Source organism: Xenopus laevis, chromosome 2S, assembly GCF_017654675.1.
Source record: "Xenopus laevis strain J_2021 chromosome 2S, Xenopus_laevis_v10.1, whole genome shotgun sequence".
Taxonomy (NCBI): Eukaryota; Metazoa; Chordata; class Amphibia; order Anura; family Pipidae; genus Xenopus; species Xenopus laevis.
The window spans coordinates 121,093,643-121,108,985 of NC_054374.1; the positions used below are offsets into that span (position 1 = coordinate 121,093,643).

The window sequence follows — 15,343 nt, forward strand, 5'->3', positions numbered from 1 at the left end:
TTTTTAGTGGTTTTTTTTCCAATACTGTAACAATTTTCTGTCAAGAAAGTCTGATTGTAATCTCATAGAATCATAGGGAGTTTGGTCAAAATTGCTTTCCTGCAAGGTACATAAATGGAACAAACGACCTAATCACCAACCAGACTCTTCCAAATAAGGCCACACTCCGGCTCTGTGCCTCTGGCACCACCTTGTGACTGAAAACTCAACTGCACCAGTTGTCATTTTGATACAAATAACATTATCAGGCAATTTCACTCTTCATGCAATGAAAAGGCCTCCAATTTTAAAAGTGAAATTCACTTCAAACAGTGAAATCAGACACAGTTGGTTGTATAGAAACAAAGTGGCAGCGAAACAACTCCATAGAGTGATGCACCTTCTGGATCACATGGGAAGGATAATTTCAGCAGTCCAAACAAATATTAAATTGTATGGTAAGGGGAAGGACTTGTGCTTAAGGCTCAATTGGAAGAAGAAAAAAAGAATGTTGCAAAATCTGTATTTAAAGGGGATCCGTCACCCCAAAGAAATATTCAAAATCCTATTTTAACACAGTAGTCAAGCAAAATGAACTTTAATTACACTATATAAATTATTTGAATCTTGTTTCCTTCAGTCTGTGAACTCATAATTATAGCAAGCAGGCAGGAGCCATTTTGTGGACACTATTATTAAAGCAAGCCTTGCATCATCTCAGAATCTTGTTTGTGCACCAGAATGGGGGATCTGATGTCCATCCCCATGTCCTGGCTACACAATTAAATGATGAAGAGTACAGGGGAAATGTGGGGAGAGCAGTGTCATCTAAGAAGTGCTGAATGAAAAGTGAAAGTAATTGTCTGCCCCGCCTCTATGCCTAAGGCATAGAGGAGGGCCAGGCAATATTTGATTGATAGCTGAGATTTTTAAATGAGTTTACAACAGCTATGAATGCTTTAATAAAAAATAGGAATTGGATTTCATGTTTAATTTTAAAATGACTTTTATTATACAGCTTTTTGTGTCTGGGTGAGAGGTCTACTTTAATCAGTACATCACATGTTGTGCTCAACAATTAAGGATAACTCAAAAACTGAAAAAATAAATAACTATTTTTGCTTTTTCAGTACCAGTGATAAATTGAGCTGTTGCAGCTAAAGATTCAGGGTAACAGAAAGTATTCCATATTCAGATTATTTGGCTCCATTTGTTTTGCTCTCTGCAGACAATATCTTACCTTATTTTTGACAAGTGATTAAGTTCTACTGCTGTACAATTAGTTTGGCCATCAGTCAGCTGTAAGCGCAGCATCCTGGGAGCAGCCTGAGACTCTTCATTATCTTTTGGTGCAGAAATATTGCGGATTTTCTGAATTTGAAGAACACATGGTCCATTAACCTAAAAAAGATAACATACTATGGCTTGAGTAAAATATCTCATATCAGATCTTGCTTAAACCAGTGTTGTATCCCAGGAAGCAAAAGCTGAAACTGCACATTCCTTTTAAAGTTCAAAGCAAATATAAATCATTACAGCAGATCATGACGAATATCTTTTAAATTGTCAGCATTTACTGCTATGCTCTACAGTGGGTAGCATTAATTTACTGCTCAGTCTCTGCTGTATGAATAATGTAGATTTTTTAACAGGAAATAGGAGCAACACAAAAATATCACACAACCACTCAAGTATTATCACTCCTTTTTAAGTTATAACAGTTTACATTTTTACATTTTAAAACTTTCGTAAAGATAACCTTGTAACATTTTACAGTACAGGTATGTGATCCGGAAACCTGTTATCCAGATAGCTCCAAATTATGGAATGGCTGTCTCCCATAGACTTAATTTTATCACATAATCCAATTTTTTAAAAATGATTTTCTTTTTTCTCTGGAATAATAAAGCAGTACAATGTATTTGATCCAAACTAAGATATAATTCATCCTTTTTGGAGGCAAATTTAATGTTTATAATGATTTTCTAGTAGACTTAAGGTAAAAAGTTCCAAATTACAGAAAGATCTGTTATTCAGAAATCCCCAGGTCCCTAGCATTCTGGATAACAGGTCCCATACTTGTACTTACTACTTGTTTTTCTGCAATATACAGTACACCTATGAAGGGAGTAATCTTGAACCTCTGCAGTTTATTGCTTTCTGTAGTCCCACCCCCGCCCCCAAATGCAGGGCACTGAGCCATTGTTCCCCTCATCTTTCATTTATTCTCATCATGCACCCAAAGGCCCAAATAACAATGTGCTCTGCTAAGTGAGAGCGATTTGCTGGTCCACAATTTAACCCACAAAGAAGAAAAGAACTTCATGTCATTTTGGAAATAGCATACTGGCTTGGCTAACTTACAACTTTCTAGAAACCACTACTATTTACTAGCTACAATAACAACAAAATGAATGAATTAATTATGGGAAGTTGCTTCAAGGAGAACTAAAGCGTAACTAATGAAGTAGGCTACAAATGTTGTGCATTATATTTTGGGTTTTTATACCAGCATAAGACAACCACAGCCCTTTAGTAGTAAAGATCTGTGTCTCCAAAGATGCCCCAGTAGCTCCCTGTCTTCTTTTCTGCTGATTCATTGCACATGCTCTGTGCTGCTGTCACTTACTGAGCTTAGGGACCCACTCACAATATACAGTACACATAGTATAGAAATGTCACAATAGAAGGCTAAGTAATTAATACAGATAATTACTACATGGCAGCACAGAAACCAGTGCAACTAGCATGAGAATTTAATAATCAGCCCTGTAGCATCAGCTAATTTTACAGTCTAACCTCATTTTCTGCTTGCTAACGTACAACAGCCCTAAGCTTAACTTCTCAAAACAGCTGCTCAGAGCCTACTAAAGCATGTGAGTGTTACAGACACTTTCCAAGATGGTGACCCCCTGTGAAAAGTTTGGAGTCCAGAATCATTGCTGCTATTGAGAAGCTGAAACTTTAAGCTGGTGCAATGAGTTCAGTATATAAAATATGGCATTTTCAGCCATATTCATTTTTAGGGTTTAGTTCTCCTTTAAAATGATAAATTATTTCTCTTTAATTTATCAAAGAGTGAAGTTCCGCCACTAGAGTGAAATTCCGCAGCTCACAATTCATTTCTATGGGATTTTGAAAGGCATATTTATCAATGGGTGAAAGTGAAAGTTAAATCCCATAGAAATGAATGGAAAGTGGCGGAATTTTACTCTAGAGGCAGAACTTCACTATTAACTTCACTCTTTGATAAATATACCCCACAGTCTTCACATAATTAACAATAGGCTCATAGATAATACTACCGAGTGATCATATTTACTTTGCTCCTATCAGCACAAAACTGCACCGATGCCCGGGTTCTTCCAGTGAGCACCACGGAGCAATCGTCTTCCTGCTTCCTCTGTTTTCAGATTTCCCAGGGCAGATACATGCGCAGTAGAATGAAATAGCCGGCTTTTTCGTTAAAGTTCAGATTTTCACTCTACTGTACATGCGCAGTTGCAAGAAGAGCAAGAAGCAAGAAGAGGAATGCTCTGTGGTGCTCGCTGGAAGAACCCCGGGTCAGTGCAGTTTCCCCGGCCCAGGGTTTCAGGTAAGTAAATATAATCACCAAGGGGTTCATAACTTTTGGTACCCCCAAGTGTAAAATGGCTTTCCTTCTACTTTAAGTTTACTAGAAAACAATTTACACATTAAAGGAGAACTAAATCCCCCTGTACCAAAAGCCCCCCTAAACTTCCAGTCATTGCCCACTTCCCTTCTCCCTCCCTGTGTTGTGCATTAGTAAAAAAATAACCCCTTATATCTGACCCTTAAATGCAGAGCAGCGCAGCGGAGCTCCTGGTCACTTCATATCCTCTTCAGGTTTTAATGTTGAATGCATGAAACGGCTGAAAATGGTGACCGGGAGCAGAAGACAGAGAAGAGTTCCATGACAATATAAAGGCCAAGTGCTTTTATATAGGTCACAGAAGGCCAAAGTGACTACTATCTTTATATTTTACAACAGGTGGCACATTATTTTGAAGAATATATGGATAATATATTGTTACTGCATAATGTGCCTGAAATAGATGTAATATGACATGAAGTTTTAGAGGAGCTGAAAGGCCACGATAAGACCCTCTAGATTAAATGGCTAACATTTTAATACAGACTTTTAAAAAGTTACAAGTGTACAATGAATTTTGTTTAGTTCTGTAAGAACCAAAGCAACAAAGGCAACAAAACCCTTTTGTGATTGCCACTAATCTTGAAATTGGGAAAAATACCTATGATTTGTGCAAAGTGCAGCTCTTCTACCCACTACTATTTAATGGTAGCAGGTACTGAGAGAGTTCTGACATTAAGATTAACACCAATTAATCTAAAGTACACAAATTCTGCAATGCGTATTTTATTATTGCAAAAGGACTGCTTTGCTCCTGCTACCATTTAAGGCAATTATTTTTAAACGTTATTCTAGAGCAATGTTACCATCATGTGGTGAAATGTAAGAATGCACAGTAACCTGATAATTAACTGTCTAGTGAAAAATGTCAGGCACATACAGTCATATGAAAAAGTTTGGGAACCCCTCTCAGCCTGCATAATAATTTACTCCACTTTCAACAAAAAAAAGATAACAGTGATATGTCTTTCATTTCCCAGGAACATCTGAGTACTGGGATGTTTTCTGAACAAAGGTGTTTAGTGAAGCAGTATTCAGTAGTATGAAATTAAATCAAATGTGAAGAACTGACTGTGCAAAAATTTGGGTACCCTTGTAATTTTGCTAATTTGAATGCATGTAACTGCTCAATACTGATTACTGGTAGGGATGCACCGAATCCAGGATTCAGTTTGTGATTCGGCCTTTTTCAGCAGGATTCGGCCGAATCCTTGTGCCTGGCCAAACCAAATCCTAGTTTGCATATGTAAATTAGGGATCGGTAGGGAAATCATGTGATTTTTTGTCACAAAAGAAGAATTTTTCCACTTTTTCCTTTCCTGCCCCTAATTTGCATATGTAAATTAGGGTTCGGATTCGGTATTCGGACGAATCTTTCACCAAGGATTTGGGGATTCGGCCAATTCCCAAATAGTGGATTCGGTGCATCCCTAATTACTGGCAACACCAATTTGGTTGGATTAGTTTGTTAATACTTGAACTTCATAGGCAGGTGTGTCCAATCATGAGAAAGGGTATTTAAGGGGGGCAATTGCAAGCTGTGCTTCTGTTTGACTCTCCTCTATTTTCAGATCTTGTGAAAGTTGCTACACTTCGAAATCTACAAAGGCATTTATGCGGAGGGAGAAGTACAATATTCTGGAATGGCCGTCACAGTCCCCCGACTTGAAATTTCATCGAAAATCTATGGGATGATTTGAAGCAGGCTGTCCATGCTCGGCATTTTTTCTACCAATAAATTTATCTTTTAACTGAGCATCTCTGGTCTTGTGGATCCGTTTGAGTGCCGGTCAGCCCTGCTTCTTTATCTTCTGTCCATGCTCGGCAGCCATCAAATTTAACTGAACTGGAGAGATTTGGTCAATGGTCAAAAATACCACCATCCAGAATCCAGACACTGATCAAAGGCTATAGGAGACGTCTAGAGGCTGTTACATTTGCAAAAGGAGGCTCAACTAGGTATTGATGTAATATCGCTGTTGGGGTGCCCAAATTTATGCACCTGTCTAATTTTGTTATGATACATATTGCATATTTTCTGTTAATCAAACAAACTTTATGTCACTGCTGAAATACTACTGTTTCCATAAGGAAAACAGTATCATTTCAAGCTAGAAAATGAAAGGCAAAGTCCTGACTCATTACTAATGACAACTGCCCTATTACGTTGTACAATTTAGAACCTATATTTGGAAATGGAGTCTCTCTTGAATCAGTGTCCTCATGTTCAAAAACACAGGAGCAACTCAACCTCAAGCAGAAAAACATTGGGGTAAATTTATCAAAGAGTGAAGTTCCACCACCAGTGTGAAATTCCGTAGCTCACAATTCATTTCTATGGGATTTTGAAAGGCGTATTTAACAATGGGTGAAAGTGAAAGTTCACCCTTTAATAAATACGCCTTTAAAAATCCCATAGAAATTAATGGAAAGTGGCGGAATTTCACTCTAGTGGTGGAACTTCACTCTTTGATAATTATAACCCCTTGAGTGGCAAATTCACAGCGCACAGCTGAGCCCAAAGAAACTAGTTAGGGGCTTGCTTTGCACTTGAATTCAGCTAAACAAAGTGTTTAATCCAGTCTCCTCTATCTTACTAGCATTGTGCATCCTTAACACTGTGCTTTCCGCTAATTCAGAGTCCATTATTTAAATTTAGTAGGTCCAGTCAATGTTGAGCTATTCTGTCCATGGGCATGTGCCACTTACGCTGCTATTTATGTTAAGTCAGTTTATATTGGTATAAATGCCTATAAAGAGACCATTCTTCATATTTTTCGGAGTTGCTATTGGATCTCTATAATGAGTACCGAAATACTAGTCAATTTTTTAATGTTATAGTTTCAGTAGCATTAAAGATATTCTCATTGTCTGATAAATACCATAGCAATAACAAAAGCTTATTCAAGTTATAACACCACAGCAAAACAATTTGTGGAGAGCAGAGAAATAAACAATAATTGTCTAAGTATTAAAGAAATATGCTGAGAAATAAACTAGATGAGTATTTCATTGCTGTTCGGGCCTATTCATCTATATTACAGTTTTATTTTATTAACTCTGTTGCTGTTAGTTTACTGTGGGGGGTGCGTAAGTCACTGATTTATACATTTAAGCAAAACATATACATTTATATGAAGCAGAGATGAACTGGATTTTAAAAATGACAATCAAAAATCAATGTAGACGGTGTCCTGTACAGCATGGAGAAAGATGTGGCTTGTCTGCAGCAGCACTTCTCCATACCATTAAATGTGCACTTAGAAAGAAAAAGAAGCGTGAGAACACATTATGGGTACTGGTGCAGAACACTATTAGATGCTGAAAGTCACTTCAAGGCCTCCAGAAAATGACTTGAAAAAAGTGTAGCTATTAGGATAATCAGCAGTCCGTTCTGATTACTTCCCCTGCGCTACAGTCCTCCTTCTGACCACTTACCTTGTGGGAGTTCTGTCTTAATGCCCAGATGCCCACCTCCATACACTAATATAGTTAAAGCAATATGCCCAATTGACATAGTGGCACAATTGGTAATTCTCCACTAACTGCACTAAGGTGCAAAGGCTGACAAACAAGATTAACAGATTGGAGCATACAAGGAAATGGCTTAGAATTGTTTTTTTGTTTTCAGGGACAAGGTAAAATATGCTAATAGAAAATGTATTTACAGAAAAAGGAAGAAACATTGTTACAAGGAAATTGCTTTATAGCTTAGAATTGCCACGATATGCAACGGGCTAGTCTGCCTGTACTCTGTTAATGGGGAGTACAAAACTATAATAATTCTAATAATTCTGATGGTGCCCAAAAATATCTAAAACCCATAATAGTGCCACACGCTTGTATGTGTTCAGACCACATATGCTCACCATAAAGCACACTAACTGCAATAGGTAAACACGTCAGTCTGCAGAGCATTATACCAAGTTCTATTTGCAGTGGATTTATAGACCGTCTTGTCTTGGGGCATCTGCTTTCACTAAGCAGAAAAGAGACATTAAAAACAATAAAGACAAACACATCTGCCATTATATTTTATCATAGAAAATGGTATGCAAACTGGAACTATAAAAAGAGTGAATATGGTACGTTCCATGCTAGAACGGATTATTCTAGATGTGTCAAAATAACTAACAGAAACATCACTAATGGAACCAACCTGCTGTTTGATAGAGACCTACCTGACCAGTTGAATGGAGCAGTAGGGACTTACATTTGAAATAAACACAGTAGTTCAATGGGTACCGTATGCATGTCTAACTGTAAAGGTACGGTCATGAAATCAGAAGGATGTGATGATCAGTGACATTTAAAAATACATCTCCCAAAACCTGCACAGCAGAATATAGGTGACCACGGAGCGTGTGAGTGTCGCGGACAATTTCCAATATGGTGACCCCCTGTGGCAAGTTTAAAGTCCTGGATCATTGCTGCTATTGAGAAGCTGAAATTAGCTGACATTTTATATATGTATATATATATATATATATATATATATATATATATATATATATATATATATATATATATATATATATATATATATATATATATATATATATATATATATATATAATTGCTTGGTGAGGGCAGCACTCCGCCTTTGTAGCTTTCCTCGGGTGCACGGTAATATATATTATAAGCAAAAAGAAGACCAGCAACACCGAGATCTCTTGTGATATAGTCAATTTATGTTGTGAAATCACATGCAAGCCGACGTGACGTTTCGGTCCACACAGGGACCTTTATCAAGGCAACCATGTTTAACCCCAAATGCATTTAAATACCCATAAAACCAAGGTCAAAGAACAGGAAGTGACATCAGCGTCATAAAAAAGCCTCATAAGAGGTATGTGTGAAGTGTCAAAATTTCAATAAAACAAAAATCAATGTAGACGGTGTCCTGTACAGCATGGAGAAAGATGTCAATATATTAACTCTTTCTTTGGTTTATATTAATCTGTAATATATGGTATATGGCCCATAATGATGCCCAGCTGTGATTTAGGTGTTCGCATCAGTATATCCTGAAAGGCTGATTAGTAGTCGTCTCCTGTATTTTCTATTTATGGTGCATTAGATGCACTTTAGGCATTAATATGAGTTTAATTTAGGGCCTGAGGATTACGGTTTGTTTATTGTATTAGATTTGCCTTTATGGCATCTTGCCTGTTTTTACGATTTTTTATACTACACACTGCACAGTATATGAAAGTTTAAAACGTAATAGTACAACTTCTTCGCAACATTATTGTCACATTCTGCACAGTAGATAAATTTTGACACAGAGTAGCATTTTTTGCAACAAATAAAACACACAAATTGGTTGCACTACTCTTTTTTATTATATAAGCTACATACTGCACAGCAGATATGATTTGGGATAAAGTAGCATTTTTTGTAACAAATTTTTTGCACATATAAATTGTTTTTAACAATTTTTTAAACTTTTAACACACGTTTTATACAGTGGGATTCCTGGTCACTTTTATTGAAATTTTGACACTTCACACATACCTCTTATGAGGCTTTTTTATGACGCTGATGTCACTTCCTGTTCTTTGACCTTGGTTTTATGGGTATTTAAATGCATTTGGGGTTAAACATGGTTGCCTTGATAAAGGTCCCTGTGTGGACCGAAACGTCACGTCGGCTTGCATGTGATTTCACAACATAAATTGACTATATCACAAGAGATCTCGGTGTTGCTGGTCTTCTTTTTGCTTATATATATATATATATATATATATATATATATATATATATATATATATATAATCATTCGATAAGGACCCGCACTCCAATGTTTCGTGAAAAAAGTTTTTTTATTTTAACTTGTGCATCCACTGAAGGCTCTATTGGCACATTGGAAGCTACTTCTGGGGGGGCTGGCAACGATATTGACTTTGTCCACGATAGATTCAAGTTAAAGAGCAGCTATGACCCCATTAGCATTAACCCCTCGATAAAGACCTTTAATCGGATGCTTGATACCGATATGGCCACCTGGTATAAGAAAAAAAGTAAATGGCGTGGCAATTTGTCAGCAGTTGAAAGAGAAGCCATACGGTCTCTTAAGAACAATAATTCAATAATTATCAAGAAAGCTGATAAGGGAGGGGCGGTCGTCGTCCTTGATTACAGCTATTACAGACAAGAGATACTTACACAATTGGAGGATGAGACCAACTATGGCAAATTGACTTTTGATCCCACGGACAAATTTCATAATGAGCTGAATGACATTTTGAGCACGGCATTAACCAATGGGTGGGTGACCAAGGAAATGTTCAACTATTTTTTGCCTAAACACCCTGTCAGACCGGTAATGTACACTCTGCCAAAAATACATAAAAGTTTGTCTAAGCCACCAGGGAGACCTATAATCTCGTCAAATGGGTCCCTGAATGAGGGCATTGCCGAATTTGTAGACACACTGCTACAGCCATGTGTACAAGAAATTGGGAGTTATCTCAGAGACACTAACGATTTTCTTAAACTTTTGCGGAGTATAGATTTACCGGTATCTGACATGATCTTGGTTACTATGGATGTTCAGAGTCTCTATACCTGCATCCCACACGAAGCAGGTATAGAGGCTGTGAGGCGATTGATTACTGACAATCAGTTGTATACAGGCCCACCAATTGAATTCACGCTGTCCCTATTGAGGTTTATTTTGTTCAAAAATTACTTCAAGTTTGAAAAACAGTTTTATTTACAACGTACTGGGACAGCGATGGGTTCAAAAGTGGCTCCAATGTATGCAAATGCTTATATGTTTGTGTATGAACAAGAAATGATATTGAGTGACCCGATATTCAGACAGTTTGGCGCCTTTTACCGGAGCTACATCGATGATGTCTTTTTTCTATGGTTAGGTACGGCTGAGAGCTTGGAAAATTTTGTCGCAAGACTTAATAATGAGAATAGTCCAGTCAGATTTACCCTTAAATACCATAGAGACAATATCGAATTTCTCGATGTTAAAATATACAAAGATGAGAACAGGTTAAAGTCATGTATCTTTGTGAAGCCCACAGATAGAAATACTGTGTTGCATTACCACAGTAACCACCCGAGGCACCTCTTGGACTCCTTACCAAAGTCCCAGATGCTAAGGGTAGTTCGTATCGATAGTGATTGGCAAAAAAGAAAAGAAGATCTGATGGAGATGTCAAAAAAATTCCTAGCAAGAGGATACCCTGACAAATTGGTTTATGATACAATGCAATGGGCCCTAGAACTCGACAGGGAGGAAATGCTTCTTGAGAAAACGGATGAGAAGTCCAATAATAAAAAACACACTGATGATATATATTATGTTAGTCAGTATGATGTAGCAGCTGACTATAGACGTAAGTGTGTACTGAAGCATTGGCCCCTGGTACAAAGTGATGGGGGACTTACCAAAAAGCTCCCCACGAGACCTAAATTCAGCTACAAAAGAGGCCGGAGTCTAAAAGAGAATTTGAGCTCTGCGGATCCGGTATCCAAATACACCGAGTACCAGCGGCAGCATTTCTTAACACCACGACCAGGTGTGTTCAAATGTACCGGTTGCATAATGTGCAGCAGTCTGATTTTGGGTTCTAGTTTCACCCACCCCCATACTGGTAAAAAATACGCTATTAAACATCGCATGACGTGTACCACCACAATGGTAATTTATATCATTAAGTGCCCGTGTGGTCTCCTGTATTGTGGGAAGACGATACGTCAACTAAAAGAGAGGATTGGGATGCATCGAGCCAGTATAAGGGCAGCATTGGATCCTGACAGGGATGACAAAAGTAAGGGCAAGAAACAAGATATATCGAAACAAGATATATCGCAACAACTAGTGGCGAAGCACTGGGCAGAGGCTAAGCATAGCCCTGCAGCGTTCCGTTGCATGCCGATAGAGCATGTTCCAGAAAGAGCAAGGGGAGGTGATTTTGATAAGGCTTTACTCCAGAGGGAAGCCTACTGGACCTACGAACTTGACTGTGTGGCACCAAAAGGGTTAAATGGCCAACTGGTGTTGAGCTGCTTTCTGAATTGAAACTTCTAACATCCTTGCTTTCACGATGAGCGAACATAGGATACTTTAATAAATAGGCAACAAAGTTTTGAATGTATCGTTTTTGTAGTCAGTAAAAAAATGACACAGTGTTTAAGATATTATGCCTTTATTGTGTATCTATCGCAACAGTCAACATCACAATATATACTTTGTATGTTTTTGCAGGGTATACATGGAAGGAATCTCAGCTATATGGATTGTTTTATGAATGCACACATATTCCACTCGGTGGTGGCATCTTGTGGTGAGAATGCTAACTACATGTCACATTTTAATCTTTTATGTTCACTGAACCAATTATTCTAATGAGATTTGTCGCACATGTATGACGTCATGATTAAGCGCCCTGTTTGGGTAGGGCCATGTGTATAAAAATGCACTCACTAACACTTGTATTTTATCCTTGATAAAGGCCCAGGCATGGGCCGAAACGTTGGATGCACAAGTTAAAATAAAAAAACTTTTTTCACGAAAAAAAAAAAAGGATGCACAAGTTAAAATAAAATAAAATAAAATAAAAAAACTTTTTTCACGAAACATTGGAGTGCGGGTCCTTATCGAATGATTGTATGCTGAAGCTTTGACCGAGCACCCACAATATCGCCAAGACTGGATTTGAGTGCAAGCGTTTTTCTACATATATATATATATATATATATATATATATATATATATATATATATATATATATATATATATATATATATATATATATATATATATATATATATAAATTCAGTATGTAAAATAAGGCATATTTAACCATATCAATTATTAGGTTTATTATCTCCTTTAAAGAAATTGTTCAGTATACAAAATAAAAACTGGGTAAATAGATAGGCTGTGCAAAATAAAACGTTTTCAATATTGTTAGTTAGCCAAAAATGTAATGTATAAAGGCTGGAGTGATTTGATGTGTAACACTACTTCCTAGTTTGCAGCTCAGGGATTGCTAAATTCAACTGAAACATGACAATGACCCTAAATATTACAGTAAATTCATAAAAAAAACTCAAATTTTGATTTTGGAACAGCCAAATCTCTCAAAAGTCAAACCTGGATATATACGTGTATACATATAGCCCACAGTTACCATACAGTATTGGAAATTATTGGGGCGAACATTCTTACAGTAAATTCATTAAAAAATTCAAATTTTGATTTTGGAACAGCCAAATCTCTCAAAAGTCAAACCCGGATATATACGTGTATACACATAGCCCTTAGTTACCATACAGTATTGGAAATTGTTGGGGCTAACATTAATTTTCCAAGCTATAAAACTTTAAAACAAATAAACACAACTTTATTTATTTTAATGCTTTAAAGAACTTTTATTTCTATATAGTATGGGTCATTTAAGTATGCACCAGCGAGTGCTACAAATTGGAGGCAATGGAGAAAACATATTGATACAGTTCATTAAGGTATTTGTGTCCAAATACATTTCTGCACTTCCACGTGGTTGCCAATACATCCATACAGCCATTCTTGTCGGGAATAATGAGCACTTACTGAGGCTAAGGAAACTGGTGCTACCCCAACCCCGGACCTGAGAGCAAATGCATCCATTTGATACACCAGGCATAACTGTGGCTGATTATAACTCAAAATATGTCTGAAATTATGCTAAAATTATGGAGAAGCCAAATATATTATGGGTTAAAAAAAAGGCAATTTGTATCTGAAATTGCACATTGCACTTGAATTTATAAATTATCTCTACTATTTCTTTCCATTCAAACTCAAAACAGCAGTTCTGGCACCCATTAAGGCTTTAATGCCAGATGTGGCAGCAGATTTTCGGCATGTGGATAAACGCAGGCCGATAATTAGTCCCTTTCTTGACTGCACCTAGAACCATTGGATGTAAGCACAAAAGGCAGATTTTGGCACCAAAATGCATACTTTCTACAGTCGCACATTTCGGCACCAAAATCCACATGTACTTGCAGATAGCGTTTATGCCCAAGCCCAGCTAAATGTCAAAAAAGGGGGGAATTATTTTCCCTTAAACATTTTGTGCTTCTAATTTTCTTCTAGATTAGTTAAAGAGCTATTTTTATTTCATATTGAAAACACTGCATTTTGCCTGGCTGGTACAAAGAAATAAGACCACAAGGTAGTCATAACACATTAATGATGAATTGGAATGGAAACAATAAATCAGAATTCATTTATGGTGCTGATATTTTTGTCATCTAGCAGAGCTTACATATTAGTCCTGCTTTCATATAGTGCTTTGTAATAAAGATAGCAGAAGTCTTTGATGGATGCCCGATGTGGCAGATTCTGCGACTAAAAGTGGCCATAGACATAACAATTACGATCTTTTTAGGAAAAGATCTTTCCAAGAAATATTGTTTGTTTCAATACACACGTGTAGGATAAATATGCTAGCTAATAGTTAATTATCAGTACCATAAACTAATTCTGATTCATTGTTTCAGTTCCAATTCATTCAACTGCATCTCTCTCTAATCATTAATGTGTTATGGCAACCTTGTGTTCTTATTTCTTTGTACCAGCCAGGAACAATGTAGTGTTTTCAACTGAAATAGAAATAACTCTTTAACTAACCCAGAATTAGAAGAAGTACAAAATAAACCCCCCTAATGTAGTTGGGTTTGTGTATAGGTGCATACAAAATCAAATATAAATGTCATTTATATTTCAGTTTTTATACAGACATTCCTGATTTCTCAGATTGAAAGGAAACTACAGCGAAACCTCAATTTTACATCCCGATTTTAAGTTCCCTTATTTTCTGGTCTCACCTCTATATTATACATAATACATTTCCCTGGTTTTACATTTTCCTGGATTTTACACCATTTTATTATGGCCCCCTGAAAAATGTAAAATGGAGGTTCTACTGTATGATATTCATCACAGACTGGGTTCTAATGTTACCCAATTAAGTCTCACTTGTTTATGATGGCCATCCAAGAATTTTAAGATGGGGTCAGTGCCCCCCCACACGAAAGTTGGAAAGTCAGAAGAAGGCAGCAAATAATTTAAAAAAAACTATAAAACATAAATAATGAAGACCAATTAAAAAGTTTCAATGGGCATTCCATAACATATTAAAAGAGAACCTAAAGGTGAACCACCCCTTTTATGGTGTAAGTACATATAACAGTGTCAGGACAGGAGACACTGGAGTTAGCGCAGATTAACAAATTCCTCTCAAGATTCAATCCAGAAGGCCATCTAATTGTATCCAACATAGGTTCATGGAATGAAGGCCTATCAGATTGGGTGGACATGTGCTTTCAGCTTTAGTTTAACACAAGTCTCATTTTAAAGACACAAGCTATCTCTTGAACAAACTAAAGAACATTTCATGGTCATTAGGTTTATATGGTCATATGGTTTTTATTTGGAATGGTTCAACAGAAGTACTTTAAGTCTTTTTAATGTATCTAAAGAACAGCAATCTAGCATTGTCATATTGTGAAAACACAACAGAATTTTTGGATTTAATACTATATCAGAATATAGAGGTAAGTCCAGTTGAGACCAGGGTGTTTCAAAAACCAACTGCAGTATATTTTTTACTAAGGGCAGACATTTGCCATCCAAACATACTCAACGGTATCCCTTGACTCTCATTAAAAGATACT

General features: G+C 36.9%; 1 protein-coding gene across 1 annotated transcript in view; it reads right to left on the reverse strand.

Annotated features, from left to right (window-relative positions):
* Positions 1-15,343, reverse strand: part of tdrd3.S (tudor domain containing 3 S homeolog) — a 94,644-nt gene that overhangs the window by 38,980 nt on the left and 40,321 nt on the right. Inside the window, exon 4 of the mRNA XM_018249917.2 lies at positions 1,220-1,380. Within this exon, the coding sequence (XP_018105406.1) occupies positions 1,220-1,380 (161 nt within the window). The remainder of the gene's footprint in view (positions 1-1,219; positions 1,381-15,343) is intronic.